Here is a 12,321-nt window from a genome sequence, read left to right as displayed (position 1 = left end):
GATAGTAGATCTTTGATGAGATTTATTTAAATAACTGCAGGACATGAAAGTCCTCCAGTTATTTACTGAATCTTTAGCTTCCCACATTTTATGGCTTGCTTTAATTCAAAAGCATAGCTGCATTCATGACGGCTGCTGATCACTGTCTAACTTCCTAGCAATTCCTCTGTAATTCTGTTTTCAAAAGTTTGTAATTCAGCCATAAAATTCCCTACAAGCGAAAATTTCAAATAGCTCTTGAGCAAAATATTTCCTATATGCATAATATCTGATTACTAGGTTTTCACAAGTTGTAGCTTATGCATCTTACATTCTCTTATCTCTTATTCTTTTATCCAAAGAAGTTAGAAAGGTGTATTTCTTTTTAGCTTCCTTGGAATTCCTAAAATCTTCTACAGATAACTGTGTTGAGCAGATAAATTTGTTTTTCATTTTATTTATTCCCTGAAGTTTAAATTAGTTTATATGTATTACACAATATGAAGCATTTAAAAGTGGTCACACAACTCCTTCATCTATATTAACTTAATGTTTCAAATGATTGTCCACATTTGAATACTTCTAGTGCTCTGGAAGAGTTTGTGCTGTGCTCAACACTTCTGTAGCTGCAGTTTTTAACCAGCCCTTAATTCTACAGTATATCACAATCATTAAGTCAAATGCTCAGGTGGTATAAATTAACCTGTGTCCTTAGAAGAAAATACTTGATAATTCAGTAAAGTTACATCAAACCTATTACTCAGTGTTCTGTAAACTATTTGTAATAAACCCAGTTTATCAGGTGAGCACCTAAAATTAATGTGCATGACATCAGACATAAGGTTTGAGGTGGGGACTGAGTTTTAGCTATAATGATACTTTTTCTATCACCGTAGGTAGGAAGTAAGGCTTTCCTTGCCATTAATTTAAAACAAAGTATTTCTCATTTACTACTTATGCCATGTAACCCATAGAAAAACTCTTAACAGCAGCATCCTCTCAGCAGATTTACAGAACATCAGAAAAAAAATATACCATTGTGAGTATAAATCCTGATGATTTTCAGTGCACAGCAATGTTTTCAAGGTGGCAAAATACTTCTGTGTAAATAGAAACTTGCACGAGCCCCTTAAGCATCTGTTAAGGTGCTTGCAAAAAAGATCATTTTAAACTCTGAGTCGATATGAGTCAGGAGTTGAAGAGTGACAGGAATTTTACATATAAGTAAAAAAAGGTTGACTCTGCTTAAGCAAAACAGTGGCATCGATAACTATTATTTCATTTACTGAATACTATTTTTAAGCCTGTAGTACCTGCACATTCCATTGCCAGCATAGATGAATAACTATGCTATAAAAAAGTTTTAGTCTTTCAAGATTCTCTTGTCATTAAAAAAAATCAGTATTTGTAGTTATCTTGTTCTAGATCCAGAAATAAGGATAGCAGATGGCCTACTAGCAAAGGAAGAAATTAAAGAAGGAAAAAAAAAAAGGAATTTATGGATTCACCATATCATTTAATAGCTTTGGGAATGTTTAGAGTAACCCAGTTACGCCCAAATTCTTGGAAAATACATGTCTGGAATTCCAGACAACTCTAAATATCATCTTAAAATTGCCCAAGATTATGTAGATTCCTCTAACGATCCACAGAATTGGCTGCACAAGAGCTTCATTTTCTTGCCTATTAGGTGCTGAGAACTCTTAAGTGAAGATTGTCTTCAATTCTTTTTGTCAGATGAGTCATCATCCACAACTCTGAAAGTAGGGAGGGATTTCATAATTTTCATTACATATGTCACATCTTAAAACAGAGATGATCAGAGGACAAAGATGTGCAGGAGGATTCTGTTGAGACTAGCTGCCCACCCACCTGAATGGGGACAAAAGTGATTATTAACCACTTCTGATCCCCACCATTATTTTGGGGAAGGCAAAGCATTTTTCTTTCCAAAGCAAATCAAGAATAATTTTTCCTTGAGACACTGAATTTGCAAGCAATAAATGTGTTTCTTCCACCACTGTATATTCTTACTAGGTAATAACTAAAGAGGATTGCGAGTTTGGTACTAAAAAGATTCTTTAATGGGCTTATTTTTAGTTATGATAATCATTGTATTTAGATCTTTGTAATGTTTTTCTGCATCTAGACAATAGCATCTTTATTTCAGCAAATATTAATTATACTGTATTTAACTTTATAGATAGGCATGGTAAAGAGTTTCTTCAGGAAGAAAAAGGAGGCAGAATTCAAACCTATGAAATATCATGGGCAAAACAAATATTTTTTTGTTTCTTCATGAAATGTATGAAGAATTTTTACTTATGTTTGCCTTCGGTTCTGTTTAAAAATTTATTATCTGCCTTTCTTAACAATTTATAGGGTGCTTCTCATGTTACTATCTAATTACCCTGAACTATATCTGGTATTATCTATTTTGCTTAGATATGTTCCCAAGCTCATGAGTCTCTTCTGATTATCCTGCTGCCCTTACAATGCATCCAGCAAGCAGAGAATTGGTGATGAGTGCAAAAGGGCAGGCACACAGGTGGCCGAGGTCTCTCTGAGCGAGTAGCTTCAGAACAGAAAGAGCAAAGAGCTCAAAATCCTTGCAGTTCCTCACAAATCCTATTGACTTTTCAGCAAAGGGCAGCTGGGGTAAATTGCTGGCTCCACAAAAGTCAATGGCAACATTTCTAGATGTGGCCAGGCCAAGAGTTCTCCTCTTTTCTTTCTGCTTGTCTGACGCAGGCTTCTGTGCTCAATAATGGAAGCAGTGAATCTATGGGAGCAGTTGTGTTGATACTGTTCTTATGCAAAGTGCTTGTTACTGCCATCCTACTTACTTCTTTTATGATTACATCAACTGAATAGAAGCTTCCAAACAGTAACCTGAATATTGGTCCACTAGAAACTTTTGTCTGTGAGAAATTTTGTTGGCTTAATAGAGCATATTAATACATTTTGGCAAGCTAAATAAAAAATTCAGACACAAATGAGGGTTCACCTTAAATTGACTCACTCTTCCTTAAATGTTCATTGACCTTATGAATGACACATTAGAATGTTTGGTTTATGCATGCATAAGTGTACTTCTCTAGTTCAGTCACAATGTTGGGTGCATTCAAAGCAATACAACTACTTCTCCTAATGCAGTGCTTCTTTTGGTCCATTGAACAGTCAATCTAGTCAACACTTTGAGCTCTTGTTAATGCCCAATGCTCAGTTTATTACTATATTTAGGTCTTTGTGCCCCTTCCAAATTATTAAAACCAAAAAAACCCGATTACATCTTACATCTTGAAACAAACACTGCAAAGTGAAAAAGCAAAGGTTTTTAGCCAGCTTCAAGATTATAGGTATATAATACCATAAACGTCAGTTATATTTCTGTATCTCAGTAATAGTTTTGGAGTTAAAGCTGGTGCTAGCATTAAGACACCTAAATCCTGTTTGGATGTTCCAGATGGTTTTTAATGTGATGACATATTTTTTTTCACTCTCTAAACACCTCCTTGAGAACCTATATGCTTTCTTTTAGCAACTTACTTCACTGACTCAAGGAATATGATCTTTGAGGATTCATATTCTTATACTATTTTTTTAAGCTTATATAGTAAGCAGATAATACAATAAGGATATGAGGAGTGCTTCTTTATAATGTAAATTACTGTTTTTTCTGGCTAGATCTGTCACTATAGAAAGCTTTTTAATGTTCAAATATTTTAACCACCAGTTGAAGTAGGAAAATAATCCCAGGATATGTTATCTTTTCTAGTCATGTTTTCCTAATCTGAAGCTCATATATTGCAATTTTTCTCTCTCACTCTTTGGTCTTTGTATTTTTTCTCCTGCTCTAGATTATGTTTTGGCAGTTAAATATGACCCTTCCCAAAAAACCCGTTTCACAGACCTGTACTGGACTGAACAATTCCAGAGTCCACAGTTTGTCCAAGCAGATCATATTGGTTCAATCGAGAGCCATCTTCAGCCACAACCACTGACCTTGCTGGTTCCCGTGTCCATTCATACACAACCTCTGCTCTGGTATAAGCATCTAATTTAAAAGAAACACACTGCATTTCAGCTTTGCACCTTCTATCACCATATGGCTTTATCAGAACAATGTTTTGAGCAGTAGTTTGAATATTAAATTATCTTTAATTATCTGTAGATACCCACAACTAGCTTACTGGAACTTTTGTCTATGGGAAATATAACCAATTTTATAGGTCTATCCATATGATGATTAGCTAAGTATCTGCTGTAGGGCTGGATTAAGGTTGGTCCTCAATGTCATTAAAATATTTCTCTCCCTTACATCATTCCTACCTATGTGAAATCTGAGTAACCAGAAGTAAGAGTGAGATGTGGAATTTCATGGGCATGCGAGGACTCAAACTCTTTTTGTAACTTTTAACTACTATCAAGAAAGATGAGCCCCAGTCTTTCCAATTTGTCATAGTGTGGTGTTGTCTGGGCCACTGTAAGAAAATAAGTCCTTCTTAGAGTGGCTTCAGTGATCTTCTCATCATTGGCCTGGGTAGAGCTCTCCATTTGGTAACCCCCCACCCTCATGCTGTCCTTGCTGTATAACAGGCATAGCAGACATTTCTGGAGCTCCCTAGGCTCAAGTGAGTTTAAATCACAATTAATCTATTTTTTCACTTTGGTTATTTCTGGGAAATGCTCACACTCAAGTTCACATTTATTTGAGTCTTGAACAAAGCAAAAAAAACCCCACTGTGGGCTGTCCAAACCTGAGTAGTCTAGTATGTTACATAGATAATTCAGTAGCATACTACATATGCCATCCAGGTGTTTTGGTGCTGTTATTAGTATGTTATTTATGTTATTTCAGGAATCAAACTATATGTAAATATTTTTAATCTTAGTCCCATTGTAAAATTCTTCTGTCATTTTGCATAGTCTGGAGTCTGACAGCTCTTGCTTTGAGCAGTTAGGGTGGGAGTTAGTTGTCTACATAGAAACATCTAGTGTCATTCTTCACATCTAAAAGGATCCAAGACATGTATGGGACTGAATGTGTGATCAGAACCTACATAAAGCTTGCACTCACCAAAAGCAGCTGGAAGACAGATGGGACATCTTAGGGCATCTAAAATGACACTAGACTCCTACCTACAGGATGAGATTTTCCCTTTTTTCAGGACTGGCAAGCAGGAAAGGAGAAGGAGGAATCTGATTCACTTGACCTCATTTGTGAGTTAGTAATTTATCTTATCAATGTAAGAGGTAACAGTTAGTAATTGAAGAGGTGGTGTTGGATGGAGTGCGCTGGTAAATTAATTGCATGGCATTTGATCCTGCATTATTGAAGTGGAAGGGTGCTTTTACCCGCAGACTTCATATTCCCCAAGCACTGTAACATATACATAGCTTTTTGGAATCAATGGTAAATGCAAATCTATGTCTTAATAATTCTGACCTTAAAAATAATGGCCACAGTAAGCACAAGAATTGGCTTGCTAATCTAGTCACATAAAGAAAAAGTGTGTAATTTTCAAGCATTTTACTTGTTCTGGAGCATGAGAGTAGTTTGGAAGAGAGAGGACTGATTTCCTGAGCTGCTGAGAACCACTGGATTGGGTTAGGGAGAAGTGAGTACACTCATCAGTGCTAGAAATCAGCTCACCATGCCCTGTAACTGCCAGGTTTGGTACTCTGTTTAGCTTCCATCCTCAGCTTCCAATTCAGATATTGCATAAATAGCAACACAGCCCTTTTGCTTCTATCACTGCTACTTTCCAGAGTGGCCTTAGTTTTAAACTGACAATCAGAATTTTGTGGTAAGACTTGAGGAGAGCATCTGCCTTTCTGATTTTGTTTTACTGATTTTGTTTTCTTTTTTTTTCTGGTTTTGATTTTTTTTTTCTGTTTTTTATTTTTGTCTTTTCTGATTTTGTTTTCTGTTTTTGTTGTTCCAGAATCTCTTTAGCATTTGTCACACTGAATTTACATTGGAATAACCTCTAGCTTAAGCTGCTATTTTGGCAAATCAGTTTAGCCTTGGAGCTGGGTCAAACATTTATCGGCCTCTACAGTATGGGCAGACTCCATAGGAGACGTGCAACTCCTTCAATATGAGGCTTTTCTGATTCCAGCTCTAACAAGTGATGAGTAACAGTGGAGGACATGGAAAAACTCTTGTCCAATTTAATTCAAAACAGAGCTGGGCAAACAGTACCCTGGAGAGCTACTAAGTGTAATATTGTAGTCTGCACTTAAAGCATGGCTTTCGTGACAATTAAACGTCTTTTTCAGTAAATTTTTCAGTCCATTAAGATGATTATAATGAATTGTTTTAGTTGTTTGACAGAAATGTCCCAAATGTATTTAAATATGATTCCCACTGAAAAAATGGCAATTAAATATAAGAACTGTCCTTTTTCTATGTACAATGGCGCGTCCCATTTTCATATCTTGCTTGGGTCCAGCCATTTGTCCCATGGGAGATATTTCTATTTATATTCAATAACTAAATATTGCGACAAATATTCTATAATCTGATATTTATGACATATAATCTGATGAGAAGGAGGGGAGAGGTCCAGCTTTAAGGTCCTGTTCTGGACAATGAATTCCCCATGCAGTGTTTGCAGTAAAACCATGTTACAGAAGGAACTCCTCCCCATGAGGATCCTAGATTAGAAGCTCACCTGAATTTAGTAGGCGAATGCAAAGTTTCCCTGAAAACTCCTTGATTTTGTCTCATGGCTCTTCCCAGCATTTGGAGTTACTTGTTTTGCTAGGTCCTCTTTAGGACAGCTGGCATGATAGCCAGTTAGTGTTTGAAACAAAAAAATAATGAAAATAGCCTGTAAAACATGACAGACCACACCTGCACTTTCAGCTTAGAATGCCAGTTGTTACCTCTGACTTTAGTGTAAGAAATGGTCTTTCAATCAGAAATATAACTGATTTTTATTTTTGTTAAGAAAATTACGTATATTATGATGATAAAATTTTTTTTTCAGGATAAAAAGGAAATCAATTTAGATGAAAAAGATACACAGATACACCTGCATGTCTTTTTGCTATCTCGTTTTTACCTTGTGGTGTGGTTCTGGAGTTGTATTCAAACCCATATTATCTATCCCTTTTCATTCATACTTTCTGCATCTCTTAATCATTTAATCGAGGCAAGATCCTTAGTAATCTGGAAAGCCGTGCACTTTGTGAACCAAGAGTACACTAATCTGGGACACAGTGGGCTAGAAAGAACTCAATGTAGAAAAAAAATGGGAACTATTTTTCAGACTAGGGAGTGTCTGGTGTTTAGGCTTTGGCTCAATGATGCACAGATGTGGTGATAGGTATCTTATCAAGTCTATAGAAATTCAGTCTAGTAGTTCACATTTGTTCAAAAACTGTTGATGGTTTAACTTTGCATTAGCAGGTTTTATGCACGATTAGCCATCTTCCCACCTCCCAGATCCAGCATGCAGTCTGCATAAACGCTTTAATGTGCATTTCAAAATAAATTAAATCCTGCGACCACTCCTGATCTAACTGGGATCTCAGGTGCACCGATCTCCTGTTATTAATCAAGAACCCACTGCAGCTATTTGCCCTATTACTAGCTGGAGTAAGGCTTCCCCCCCACCCCCTTCTGTTTCACACAAAAGATTTATTGGAAGTGCTGTAAGAAAACTTAACATTCAGCAAGTAAGATATTCTTGTCAGCTATACTCCAAGTTTGTATGAGCTTTTTGTTCTCTAAATCTTATCTAGGAGGCTAGTAGTTCTTTAAAGACAAAACATCGGTCTTTTCTCATGGTAAACATAGAGCTATTCAGACCAAAATAAATTATCACCCTATCTGGTAACATGTGAAGAATGTATTGGGTGTTCTGTTTGTTGACTTCTAAAATAGATCAAGCCACTAAGTACCCATTATCAGTGAAACAACCCATTTCTACTAGAAAGAAATAGCCATTGAGGAAACGATTTGTACGCTATTACATCTTCCACACATTTTGTCTTCCTTGTTTGTGTTGAACCAACCGGAGTAAAACAGCTCTTCACTGTTTTTTTTTCTTTAACTTAAAGAGTTGTAGGGGGACTATATTTACTTTTTGAAAATATTATGTTTAGCTTTATATTATGTTTGAAAGTATCGGTGTCAGGTTGGTTGTTATTCAAATTAAAATTTTGGGGCAAATTCTCAACTTACAGAAAGCTTTGTCAGTTATTACACTGATTTCAATTACATTACATTTTGTCTGGTATGTTCTCTAATCTAACGTTACAAATGCTGCAAGTGTAGGACTCTATTTGGACATTTGTGAGATTTTTCACTTCCAGAAATGTTGCGTGATTGTAATATGAATGTTTTATAATCTTATGCAAAATTTTATTCTACATGTGCCAAGACTATGGCAGGGGAATTGTTTTCACCTAAACCAATTCAGTTATCCATGGTCTGTATTACTTTTCTCTAACATTGATTTTGGGTCTTAATAAAATAAAGCAACTATAAGATTAACAGCATTTTCTATGTGACAAACTACTTTCCTAGATGTTTAGAGTACTGTCATTTTTCTCTTTTGTCAATGTCCAGGCATGACATTGGAGGATATTTAAGACACATAGAAGAGGTTCATTATATTAAATCTAAATATATATAAGAATAAAAATACAACCCAGCAAAAAAAAGTGAAAAATACACAAGATTAAAACCTTGAGGCTTTCTCAGTTGCAAAATACTTTTGTAAAGTGGCCTAAAAAGGGAGAAACCTCAATTTAAAATAAACTTACAGCTTCCAAATTTCAAGGGGCAAGCATGTGCATCCATAGGAAAGTCTTCTAAATGCATTGGACATTCTGCTCTCACAGTCAATCTATAATGGATTAATGAGCAAAAGGTCACATTTATACTAGTTTCACAGAAATAGCAAATAGACTTCTATTAAGACACATAGAATAAGTATAGCATAATATCTGTTAGGTGATTAATTAGCAGCTAGAACAGGACCTGAATCGTCTGGCTGGGGGTGCTGACAGGCATGTGTAAGAAAAGCAGTGCGACTGGCTCTGCCCCTCTACCATGTTTCACTGTACAGCAGAGATGTGCTCAGACTTCTAACTTGGTGTGAGGATTAAAATCTATTAGAAACTGAAATTGCTTCCTTGCTGCCATCATTAAATTGGCCCACTCTGGATGCTCAGACATTTGCTGAAATCATTTTGTTGCTATCAGCTTGGATGCAAACATGTTTCTCAATAAAAGAGATTAAATAAACTAGAAACAGTCACATAGCACACATCAGCAAGGAATGAACAATAATACTTTAATACTAGGCAGAAGATTGCATTAAGGCACTTGCAAAGGTGAGCAAATAGAAATGGTTATGGTCAAAAAAAGAGACATATGTGAACAACATGCTGCCAAGATAGTGTTCTTGTGGATTAAATCCCTAACAGCCAAGCATTTAGGAAGACAAGAAAAATTCACCTGGACCTGTATAACTACCAGCCAAGCAGATTCTACCCTAGCCTCGGCAGTCTTGAAAGATGTTGCAGAATAAATTTAACGTATTTGATAGGCTCCCAAAAGCCTGGAGACTTTGTTTTCTCCAAGTACTTGTACTGCTTTTAAAAACATCTTTAAAATTATTAAAAGAAAACTCAGGGTTCACCTACGTACTAAGCTATCCATCTTGACTTTGAGTCAACAGAATCACTTTATACCTTGTTTGATTCCATGGGAGACATAAACAGGGGATGTGTAGCTCTGTAGAGACAACATACCATTTTTTTAATTGTTTAATTTGCAGTCTTTTAATCCAGAATGTTTCCATGACTGTGTATCATCGTTATTTCAAAAGGATTTATTTAACTCCTCTGCTGACAACTGGATAGCTAAAGTTCAGTTATCCATGAAGAGAATAACATATTTCCAGTAAGAGTGGTCCCAGCACAAAAATAATTTTTTCTCCTAACTTTCCAAATGCTTTAGTGAATTGTTTTTCTTGTTATGAATGGAATAAGAAATGTCTATTTTTAGACTGTCATGCTCTGTATTCCCAAGCACAAGAAATACGAAGAATAGGCAATGAATTCTCTGTGCATCTGCTAGTTCTTAGAATCTGCTTTCTATAGGATCCAAATATTAAAGACCCTTGTACACAATCTAGTAGACTAGATTATATTAAACTTTCAGGCTTTATTATACTTTGCTGATGGAATCCTTGAAAGCAACTCCAAATTAAGGTCCTCTGCAAATTGATGGGTTCCTAATACCATAGGTACCTTTTTAAAATCAAGCATTAAGACACATCCAGGGAGTGTAAATGTAGCACAGCAGGAGGGGAAAAAAATAAACACTGCAAATGCCTCGGTTTGTCCATCATTCTGTGGCCTATTGTGAAAATAATTACTAAGTAGGACTCAAATTACACTCAAAAAGGAACCTGTTTCCTGTTTGGAAAATACGATGTTTTAACAAGTCAAATTGTCAAACTAAACGAAGGATATAATATTTTAGGGCTCACCTCATTGTGTATAGCAATGTCCCATCCTCTGTAATTCGTAATAGTTTATTTGGCATCGTCATGTTATGAGCCACTGACTTCTTTCCATTGTGGAAAAAGGTATCAGGTGTCCAAATTTTGCTGGCCATTAAATTATTTAACCGGAGAACAGTCATAGGTCCTTTGAATTTCAATCTCTCATCTTTCCAGCTTTGGCGGAAAAATACATCAATAGTGTATTCCTACATCAATTCAGAAAAAAGGGAAGCACTTATGATGCCATATGTTGCAATATGAGAACTTGAAAAGTATATTCTTACTGTTCGCTAGAAGCAAGATGACAATGAAATTAGTAATTATCAGAACATTTATTCTCTATATTACTTACAATGTACCTGAAGCTGGTTATTAAACAGTTGCAATATCATTACTGTGTTCAACAGAATAAATGTTAGGAAGAACAGTATATCAAAAGTTAGACAAGAATTTGAGATATAATATAGTGGAAACAAAATAATTCACCCTTTTCTCACTTTTCCTTCACCTTCCATAAAACTGTAATTTGAAGCTGTGGGTATGTAGGCAGTATGCGTAGCACAAGAATATGTCTCAGAAGAAAACAAGCCTGGTGAGACAGGGTCTTACTAGAGCCTTTTGTTCTAAGTGTCTCATTAGCATAAACATGTAGTCAACCTGCAAAAAGTTTACAGTTCACTAAAATTATGTGGTCTGATTTATGAGACATGGAATGGCTCATTGGGCCAAGTCATTGGACTACAGAGAGCACAAGCCAAGGACAGCTTTGGACCAAGAATTATAGTTCGGTTATGCAAGGACTGGGCCAATGGGGAAGAGATGCAGTGGCTGCTGACTCAGTGTACATGGGGAGAATCAAAATAACCAGCACTCACTACAAAATGGAAGAATTATTTGTTACAAAGCAACAGGAACAAAGTTAAGAGGGAGAGGATGAGATTAGGAAAAATATGTTGAAGTATTATACATAAAACATAGATGTATGCGTGGTGAAAATGTGAAAAACTCCTGTGGATGCATATAGTATATTTTCCCAGGGAAAAATTCCACTCTGACATGGAAGTTCAGTATGGGATTATCCTGCCCCTTCCATCATTCATGGCTATGATATTGTGATAAACATCAAAAGTAGCTATCCAAACACTGTTCAAAATTACCCTGAATGATAATCTTTTGGCTGAGAAACTGAACCTTTGCTGAGATCTTCTGCCAATGGAGATGGCAAATCCTGAAATAAAGGAAATTCCTGTGTGTAAAGGCACACGCAGCTTATAAGGAAAAGAGCTTCCCCAAGGAATACGTTAGTAAAGAGGAACATTCTGGAATGAGTGTGCAAAATCTCTTTGTGGCAGACTCCCTTAGACTTGTGATGTTTCTTTTAACAAATGGCAATGTAAGCAATTGTGAGCTGTTTAATCCTACCACCAAGTAAGAATGGTGATTCTTACTGGTGGTGTGTTTTAGGGCATGAAATGCCTAAATAAATTTCTTGTGGACATGGAAATGTTGTAGTTCCATGGGTTGGTCTTACTTTGGGTTTGTTTGGTTTTTGGTTTTGTTTTGCGCTTTTTTTTTTTATTTACATCCCAGGCCTGTGAATCATTTTGATGCACACTTAATTGTATTTCCATTTTTTTAATCACGTGCTTAGTGAGCTGCTGAAGCCTGGATTTGTTCAGCTCCAGTGACAGCAGTTGTGCACTTATAGCCAAGTACTCGCTTCAGGATTTTGCTGGGTCGGGGCCTTAGGTTGAACTGTGTGCAAAATCTTGTCCCAGGTGTGCAGCAGAGTAGGAGAGGAGGAGGTTTA

At 36.2% G+C, this 12,321-nt stretch overlaps 1 protein-coding gene across 1 annotated transcript in view; it reads right to left on the bottom strand.

The window, feature by feature from the left end:
- Positions 1–12,321, bottom strand: part of GABRA1 (gamma-aminobutyric acid type A receptor subunit alpha1) — a 43,435-nt gene that overhangs the window by 10,484 nt on the left and 20,630 nt on the right. The window contains exons 5-7 of the mRNA XM_072873294.1: positions 10,497–10,717; positions 8,761–8,843; positions 3,893–4,036 (exon numbers count right to left, since the gene is read on the bottom strand). Of these exons, the coding sequence (XP_072729395.1) occupies positions 3,893–4,036; positions 8,761–8,843; positions 10,497–10,717 (448 nt within the window). The remainder of the gene's footprint in view (positions 1–3,892; positions 4,037–8,760; positions 8,844–10,496; positions 10,718–12,321) is intronic.

Source organism: Ciconia boyciana, chromosome 9 (assembly GCF_034638445.1).
Source record: "Ciconia boyciana chromosome 9, ASM3463844v1, whole genome shotgun sequence".
NCBI lineage: Eukaryota > Metazoa > Chordata > Aves > Ciconiiformes > Ciconiidae > Ciconia > Ciconia boyciana.
The sequence above is the reverse complement of the archived record's forward strand: the minus strand, read 5'-3'. Positions and strand labels throughout refer to the sequence as shown.